The sequence below is a fragment of the Myxine glutinosa genome, chromosome 3 (genome assembly GCF_964187855.1).
Source record: "Myxine glutinosa chromosome 3, kmMyxGlut1.1, whole genome shotgun sequence".
Taxonomy (NCBI): domain Eukaryota; kingdom Metazoa; phylum Chordata; class Myxini; order Myxiniformes; family Myxinidae; genus Myxine; species Myxine glutinosa.
This window is the reverse complement of record NC_136263.1, coordinates 74,022,896-74,032,362: the sequence shown is the minus strand read 5'-3', so window position 1 is coordinate 74,032,362 and position 9,467 is coordinate 74,022,896. Positions and strand designations below refer to the sequence as shown.

The 9,467-nt window shown below is 45.2% G+C and overlaps 1 protein-coding gene across 4 annotated transcripts in view; it reads right to left on the bottom strand.

The window, feature by feature from the left end:
• Nucleotides 1–883: 883 nt before the first annotated feature.
• Nucleotides 884–9,467, bottom strand: part of MIS18BP1 (MIS18 binding protein 1) — a 173,976-nt gene continuing 165,392 nt past the window's right edge. For all 4 annotated transcript variants that reach the window (XM_068110579.2, XM_068110581.2, XM_068110580.2 and 1 more), the window contains one exon: nucleotides 884–1,151. In XM_068110579.2, coding sequence (XP_067966680.2) covers nucleotides 1,054–1,151 — 98 coding nt within the window. In that variant the 3' untranslated portion in view covers nucleotides 884–1,053. The remainder of the gene's footprint in view (nucleotides 1,152–9,467) is intronic.

Sequence of the window (9,467 nt, the reverse complement as noted above, 5' to 3'; positions counted from 1 at the left end):
ACGATTTCAGCGCACAGGGGATTAACTGAAGCTTGCCCATATAAACAGAAGAGACTTGGAGTCAAGGAGGACTCATCATCAGAACCTCTGCCCGACGGGAGGAAGGAGGACGGGAATGGCGGAGGAACATCGGCCGAACAAGAAGGACCATGCGGATAGAGTGACCTGGTCCATTGAGTTAAACGGTAGTTATTTGGTATTGGAATGAAAGTGAACAACCAGTTAATAAAGTCATGACCTTTTGTAAAACCTGTTTCCGACCATTGGCGTCTTGAGTCTCACCTAAACTTCCACGACACCAAGCAGATGGCAGGTGACCTTGAGCAAAAGAGAGGGTGAAGAGAACAGAAAGAGGGAGTGAAAGAGCGGAAGAACATGATTTTAGGACCCATGGGCTGATGCCGTCAGGACCAGTTGCAGAATCAGAGTCGAGGGTTGACAGAAACTTTTCCACCTTGTCAGGAGGAAAGGACACAGAGTACAGGAGCAGCTGGGTACGACTGGGTATGGTGGGTACAGAGAGGGATGGGTTTGGGACACAAGATTTAGAGGCAAACACAGAGTTGAGGCATTCAGCTTTTTCACGTGCAGAGTCAGCCGTTAAGCCGTTTGAGGTGAGGGAGGGGATGGAGGGGGAACAAACACCAGAAACAGATTTGACCAGACGCCACCAGGATTTGGAAGAGGGAGACAGATAAGAGAGTTCGGTCTTGAGAACAGTGAGATATTGTTTCCTGGCTCTCCTGAGGGTTTGGTGGTGGAATGTGTGTCAGGTTAATCAAGTGGAGGTGAAACTCACTCCAAAGGGTGTTTTGGATTATTCATGGGATCAACGTTTACTCAACGGATCTTATAAAATATAAGTAGATCGGTTGTAACGTACTGAAGGCATTAATATATTTATTTATTTCACAATAAAATAGACTCAACTAACGTTAAAAACATTCCTCTGGGCTTGTGATAAAATACAAGATGCATCTCACAATTTTAAGATGGTGGTGAAATAAAACCCGATAATCAAAACACCAATTGCTGCGAAACCTTGGGATCACATCAGTCTGAGAAGTAGTCATCTTTCTCGTCATCATCATCTTCGCTCTCCATTTTCCTTCCCACATCAAACTCCACACCTTCAGCAAATTCCAGATTTTCTGCAGAATAACATACAATTCATAAATGGATCACCTGTAGGTTGTAACAAGAAAATGAACATAACAAACGTTATACGACATGGTGATCCCTTTTGTGAAGCAAAAGTGATCAGATAATATACCATGCCCTACTTCCCTTCATGCACATCATGGAAACCTTTCCTGTACAAGCTCGACTCCCTTCCTTCCTTCCTTCTGCGATGGGTGTAGCAGTAAGGTATTTTTCTAACCCAAACTCCCCCACCTTTTATAGAGAAACGATATTCCCCTTTAGCCTTCTCCACTTTTTGTAGAACAATGAGGTGCCCCCATCAGCATTCACAATGTGAACAGAGAATCCATGGCTGCATACAAACATGTGTACTGGTATTAGGTCGGCTTATTGCTGTAGGAACTAACGTCTCAAAAGTAGGTACACATGATATTACTGCTCACCTCCAAGTACGTGCACATATTAACGGGAACAGATTCAAATCAAAAATAACCTTGTGCATGTACATATTCGCATCATTCCAGATCTTCATGCATGTGCATTAGGAAGCACCTATATCATGGTGCATGCACATTAGTAACATCCCAAAGCTGAACATCAGGCTAATTTGAGATCGGTTTTTCAGACCTCTCTAAATCTTCCAAAATGTGGTGGAAACTGGTCAAGTCAATCTCAAGAATTTACTCTTCATTTGTAGCTTTGGCATGAAGGAATGAGTCATGGTGGACAAAGGTCATGAGAAGGCAGTGTGTTTGAACTTTAAGTTCAATGCCTCAATTCCCGAATGCCTCAATTCTGTGTTTGCTTCCAAATTTTGCATACCCAACCCCTCACTCAATTTTGTGTACCCAACCCCTCACTCAATTTTGTGTCCATATATATATATATATATATATATAAATTCCCTGGTGTTGGGCTAGCGGCTAGGGTGCCAGCTTAGGATCCCAGGATCTTGCGTTCGAATCCCGGTCGATCGCTGAATTAACGCCAGGGGGGTTGACTCAGCCTGTCATCCTTCCGAGGTCGGCTAATTGAGTACCGGTTCACTGGTAATTCCCTGCTTGTCGTAAAAGGCGACAAAAAGGGTTGGCAGCAGGAAGGGCATCCGGCCGTAAAACATTGCTTCAAAAAGGGGACCAAAAAAAAACAACAACAACCACGGTCCCCGAAAAAGGCCAACCCCCGCTTTGCGGGGAAAAATGGCCTCTAAATGTGGTTATTTAAAAAAAAAAAAAAAAAAAAAAAAAAAAAAAATATATATATATATATATATATATACACACATATATACATATACACACATATATACATATATATATATATATATATATATATATATATTGTTACGGTTTTTAGAACCTTCACTTTGTAAATTTTAGTAAATGTTCCCTTATAAATGACCCCCTGTAAATATCCCCATTATTTGGCTTTATTAAAGATCGCACCCTCGTTAGTCCATGTACAACACGTAGCAAACCATAGATTCTTCTGTAGTTATTTCATTATTATGTGTTTCAGTTAAGGATCTGTTCCCAATAGTTGAATCTGCGTTGCATTAATCAAATAAGATAGGCCCCTTCAATTTCCCCAATCATCGCTCCCTCTCTTCAAAGTGCAGAGAGAGCGGTAGGGCAGCGTTCGCTGCCCCTTGTCTTGGTTCGGTTGATGGCCCCAAGCCGCCATTGAACATGCGGTCTCAGGCCGAGGAAAAAGGGGGCGGGACACAAGAACAAGGTGTGGCACGTCAACTCACCATCAGAGGTGGAGCCAGCGAGCCCTTGCCGGCCAACCAGGGCCGAGGTGAGCCGACCGGTAGGCGTGTCAGAGGAGCCGGCGGCTTGATACAACAACGGACAATAAAAGCGGTTGCGAGGGACTGCTTCAAGAGATGAGTGAGAGGGATGAGTGCGTCGACAGATGAAAGAGAGGAGAGCTGAGTGCGAAGGTCCGAGGTGCGAGAGGAGAAGGCGCTGAGAGTGGGTCCGTTGGCAACGACAATCTCACCATATATTCACATTGTCAGGCCGTGTGAAACTAATACGTGCAGCTGCCGCCGGGTTTCGCCTCAAGCCCGGAGCATGGACCGGAGCGTGGACTGGAGCGGACCTCGACGCTGTGCATTTGCCCGGACCTTCCTGCCCTGCCATCGGTTTGGCCCTTCTCCTCCTTCCAGCCATTCCTTCCTGTCATTCCCGATTCGTGTGAGTGTTTGTTTTGTTTGGGGCGTATGATAATATAAGACTGTCTTAAGGCTGCCCTGTGTCCTGCTTCTTCTTCTTCTTCTTCTTCTTCTTCTTCTGTATATCCTTTGCCTTTCGTTTCCTCTTCATTTCGTGTAAATAATTAATAAATACCTGTTATTCCTTTACTTTGGTTTCTTCTTCCCCCGATCGCTTTTGTCCTGTCTCCAATTGAGCACCTGTGGCACGATTCGGCCAACGTTCGGAGTCGGGTTTAGTCTCTTGTTAAAGGCCTGAGTCGCAGCTCGCTTCGCTCGGCGCATCCAATCACGCTGCGGCCCGGGTGGGAGTATCTCCTCGCTTACGGGCCGTGGTGGTAATTAGGTAGTGGGACGGATTGGGCTTACAACCCTACTCACCACCGACCGGAAGTGACGTCATACCCCCAGGACCGGTCGGACGGCCAGCTTAACAGGACAAGGGGATTAACCCCCCCCCCCCCCGGGGATTAACCCCCCCCCCCTTGCTAGCGGGAGTGCCGTCCCCCCGGATCCGTAACAATATATATATTTTTTTAAATACCGGTGTGTACCCCGGTTTAGAATAGGTACACCGTATCCCTGCGTGTCGTAAGAGGCGACTAAAGGGGTTGGTGTCAGGAAGGGCATCCGGCCATAAAAAACATTGCCTCAAAAAGAGAACCATGACAATTACGACAACATATGGGCAGGGTACAGCCCGAAGTACCCCGTGGGGGATCCCACTCCCTCTCGTCAAAACTCAAGGTGGGGAACCCGATCGAAGCAAGGGTGGAAATCATTCCATTTATGACGATGAATCGTCTGATGCCCGACGTGGAGATCGGTTTCTGAGGTTTGGGACATGGAATGTAGGGACAATGACAGGGAGATCAGGAGAAGTGGTGGAAGTATTGGTCAGAAGAAGAGTGGACATATGTTGTGTGCAGGAGACGAGATGGAAGGGAAGTGGTGTGAGAATGGTGAAGGGTAGGCAGGGACAGAAATACAAGTTTGTGTGGCAAGGGTGCCCGGAGGGCGTGAATGGTGTTGGTGTCCTGTTTTCTGAGGAGTTTGTAGACAGTGTGGTGAGTGTGACAAGAGTGAGTGAAAGGTTGATGATGGTGAAAATGATGAATGGAAAGCTCTTGGGGAACATCATCTCGGGATATGCTCCGCAGTTTGGTCGGAGCGATGAAGAGAAGGACAAGATCTGGTGTGCTATAGAGAAGCTGATGGAAAACGTGAAAGATGAGGAAGTTGTTGTGGTAGGAGGAGACCTAAATGGACATGTGGGAAGGAGTATGGACGGTTTTGAGAGAGATCATGGGGGTTACGGATATCGTGTGAGAAATGGAGAAGGTGAAAGGATTTTGGAGTTTGCTGATGGAGCTGATTTGTTGATTTGTAACACTCAGTTCCAGAAAGAGGATAATAAGCTTGTTACAATACATACACGCCAGGTGGGTCGACGACAACCGTTGACTACCTGCTGGTGCGTAGGCGAGATCGTGGGCACTTCCGGGACACAAAGGTGATCCCGGGGGAGGAGGCTGTTTCACAGCACCACTTGGTTGTCTGCGACATAAGGGTGAAAGGTGCGAGGAGAGCTCGGCGGGTGAAGTACCAACCGAGAATGAAGATGTGGAGGTTGAAAGAGGTGACAGTGAGGGGGGCATTCAAAGAGAGGCTGAGTATCGTAGAGGATGATGTGGTTGAGCTTGAAAGTGGTTGGATGTCAATGAAAGCTAGTCTGTTGGGAGCCGTTGGTGAGGTATGTGGATGGACAAAAGGACCAAAGAAAACTTGGAAACATGGTGGTGGCACTCGGAAACATGGTGGTGGGATGATGAACTTGGAAAGAAGATTGACGAGAAGAGGAAGAAGTTCAAGGAGTTGCAGAAGGCGAAGGGTATGGAGGCAGAAAAGGCAGAGCATGAAAGTTATAAGGCAGCCAAGAAGGCTGCAAAGAAAGAGGCAGCAAAGGCACAGGAGGCATGTAGGAAAATTTTCAGAGAACGCTTGGATTTGGAAGAGGGTCAGAGAGCGGTATTCAGGATTGCAAAGCAGATAGCGAAAGAGAGGTGTGATGTGATGGGGGTGAGTTGCTTGAAGGATGAAGTGGGACAAATCGTTGTGGACCCAGATGGAATTAAAGGAAGATGGAAGAGATATATGGAAATACTGTTGAATGCAGAGAATGAATGGGATGGCAACATAGAGAGTAACCCAGTTTTAGGACCGGCAGAGCAGATAACCGAGAAGGAAGTTGAGGAAGCGATAAAAGCAATGAAGAGTGGAAAAGCGGGAGGGCCGACGGGAGTTGTGGGAGATATGTTGACGGCAGCGGGAAATTGGGGTGTGAAGAGAATGACAGAGATCTGCAATCTGGTGGTGAAAGAAGGCCGCATTCCAGTGGATTGGGAACTGAGTACCCTCGTCCCGTTATTGGAGGATGGAATGAAGGTATTGGAAAGGGTGTTGGAGAGGAGGATAAGGAAGAAAGTGAAGATTGACGAAATGCAGTTTGGATTTATGCCAGGAAGAGAAATGACAGACGTGCTTTTTATTGTGAGGCAGTTGCAGGAGAAGTATATGGAGAAGAGGAAGAAGTTGTTTCTTGGGTTTGTTGATCTGGAGAAAGCATTCAATAGGGTTCCACGTGAAGTAGTGACATGGGCATTGAGGAAGTTTGGAGTGGAGGAATAGGTTGATCAGAGTAGTGATGGCAATGTACAAAAGAGCGCGCACAGCTGTAAGGACGAAGGACGGGAACAGTGGTGAGTTTGAGGTTAAGGTGGTAGTGCATCAGGGTTCGGTACTAAGTCCACTACTATTTGCAGCTGTGATGGAGGTGCTGGCTCAGAACGTAAAGGAGGGTTTACCGTCGGAGTTGTTGTATGCAGATGATCTGGTGTTGATTGCAGAAAGTATGGATGGACTGAAGGAGAAGATGAACAAGTGGAAGGAATGTATGGAGACAAAAGGTCTGAAGGTGAATATCGGAAAAACGAAGGTGATGGCAAGTGGTAAAGCATGTGGTGAGGTGGAAAGAACTGGAAAGTGGCCGTGTGCTGTGTCCAGGAAGGGTGTCGGAGTGAATTCCATTCAATGTACAATGTGCGCTGAGTGGGTTCATCAAAAATGTAGTGGTTTGAGAGGGTCATTAACCAGTGTGGCAGCTACATTCAAGTGTAATAGTCTGGAGGCACTTCCAGGAAATGTGACAGTAGGGGTACACTCATGTTACAAGCTGGCAACAATGTTTTTCTGAAAGCCCAGACCTCTAGGAACCCAAAAAGTCTTGTTGCCAGCTTGGGAAATGGTTTGGACCAGATTTGTGGCCATTTTTCAAAATGGCCGCCTACATTTTTGGTGTTTTCTAATATTTGAGCTCTAGAACTTATATCTGGCTGTCTTAAAGGTCTCTAGGGTTATGACCTTATAACATATAGTCATACAACAATCCTCACCCAAATTGGGGTGCATGGCATATCTATAAGTGGTTTTATTGAAGCAAAAAGGCAAAAATATGCCTGAAAAACGCCTTCATTTTGATTTTTCCAAATCACTAAATTGCATACTGTGAAGTTGTTCTTTGGTCAATTTCTTTCAAAATAGTTTTAAAATTTGCCCAGATCCCTCCTCTTCATTAGCAAATCTTCAGGAATATACCCAAGTTCTCAGAAAATATGTTTTATGCATGATCAGCTACCCCTACCCCCTAAATCACAAAACGTGCCAATTTTCAATATTTCCAGATTCCAACCAATATCATTGTTGTATGACTTTTTCTCATCATGATAGGTCCAAATTAACTTACTCTATGTGATTAGGTGTTAATAAAAATTGAATTTCACACTTTAGTGAAAATCCAAGATGGCTGCCAAATGGCCAATAAAATATAATATTTCACATTATGACGTTAAGGTAATGCAGTCTACCATTTGATACCAACACATTTTTGAGACATAATATATTGCAATAATGATGCTTTCCTTTGTATCCTTCCTCAGGTCCTGCCCGAATCATCATTTTAACATAATTGTTGTGTTAACAATGTACTATAACATATTGCTTGTTGCATGTGCTGTAAATAGCTTTCAGCGTTGTGGTAGACATAGTCTTTGTCTCTTTCCAGATATGAATGAAGATGGAACCTGTAGCTGTGATAGGCGGGAGACGGAAGAGAGAATCAGTTGCACTGGACATCGACTGGAGCACATGCTTCATTTGCCAAGGCAACAGAAAAAATGAAAAGACAACCAAGCCCACAGATGTTGGTCTCGAACGCTTTAAAGACTGTGTGATTACGAGACAGAAATACCATGACCATGAGTACATCTCAACACTTGACAGAATACAGAGTATTGACCTTGATGATGAAAAAGAACACATAGTATGGCACAGGGGCTGTTATTCAAAGTTTACACATGCCAACCATATTGAGAGACTGAAAAATCGGCATGAAAAGGAAGCAAAGGACTCGTGTGACCAACCATCTACATGCATTCGCCCCTCTTCTAGAGCATCAGTTGCTTCAGTGTCCTGGGACAAATTTATTTTCTGTCAGGAGGATAAGGCAGGAAAGCAATTGAGGAATGTAGCCACTTTAGAGACCTCAGACAGAATACTAAATGATGCTCAAAAGAACAAGATTATGAGATGCCGGTTGGCAGGAATAAGTGACCTAATAGCTGCTGAAGGGAAGTACCACCTTCCTTGTTATGTAACCTTCAGGAGGAAGTCTGAGTCAACTGTGGTAGAAGAAGGCCCAGAATATCCACCAGATGTTTGTTTCAACAAAATGATCGAGGAGGTGGATGCTGGGCTGTCTGGAGGAGACATCTACACCATGAAAACCATCTGGCACCAATACTGTTACATGATGAGAAGAGACTTCAGTGTCTGTGTGGAGCAATGTGACCGACAGAGTTACAAAGCATTCAAGAACAAAGTCAAAAGGGTATTAGGAGATAGGGCAGATTTTGTACAGTCCATGAATCAACAGGATTCACTTCTAGTCTTCCCACTAATTCAAACAGGTATTGTTGTTCAGAACTTAGCAGAGATGGCAGATGAGCTAGAACAAAGTGAGATACAAGATTCTGATGAAACCTCCCAGCACATTCCATCTTTCTCAGCCGAAACAAAGGACAATGAACTCTTGAGTTGGCTTTACAGAGTGGCAGTCAAAATGAGAAATGACATCAAGACAATGCCAGGACACTCAGATATTGGAGACATCAATACTGAAAGTGCACAGAAGGTGGTTCCTGAAAGCCTTTACATTTTCCTACGCCTGCTGTGTGATTGTGACAGCATATTTGAAGATTCTGAAGGGACCTCCGAAGGTGATGATGATGGAGAAAGCAAAAGGATTTTGAGCATAGCACAGGACATAGTATGTTTGGCATCTGGTGGCAGAAAGCAGACACCAAAGCAACTAGGGCTAGCTCTCACTGTTCACCAAGCAACAAGGTCCAAGGACTTGGTGCAACTAATGCATGCTGCAGGACATGGTGTTAGTTATGAAACTGTAAGAAGAGCTGACACTGCCCTTGCAAACTCTGTCTTGGCCAGATATGTTGAGCAAAACAACACAATAATACCCCTGAATTTTGCACAAGCTACCTACCAAGGATACATCAGATATGCTAATGATAACATTGACATCATAGAGGAGACCCTTGACGGTCAAGGCTCCTTTCATGCCTCACAGTCTGCTGCCTTTCGACGAAGCATACCTGGCGAAAAGACCATTGCACCTGATGTCAAGTCAAGCAGTAGCAGATCTGTAACTGTGCCAGAGCATTTCAATGAGATTCAACCTTCAGGCATGGGCACCCAGAAACCCGAAGCAACATTTCCAGTAGCTGTGAAAGCTGATTGGTATATGGAATCGGATGCCCAGGTTATCTCTGAGGCTATGGCCATAGATGTGTCATGGCTCCTTGCACGTCAGTCTCACACCGAGGACCAGCATGTTCCAGGCTGGACAGCATTTAACCAGCGTGTGTCTGATGTCAATCCAGCAAAGACTACAGTAGGGCCTATGCCGATAATCAATGAGCCTGCACATGAGTTTGACACCATCTGGACAGTGATTCAAAACTGCCAAAGGATG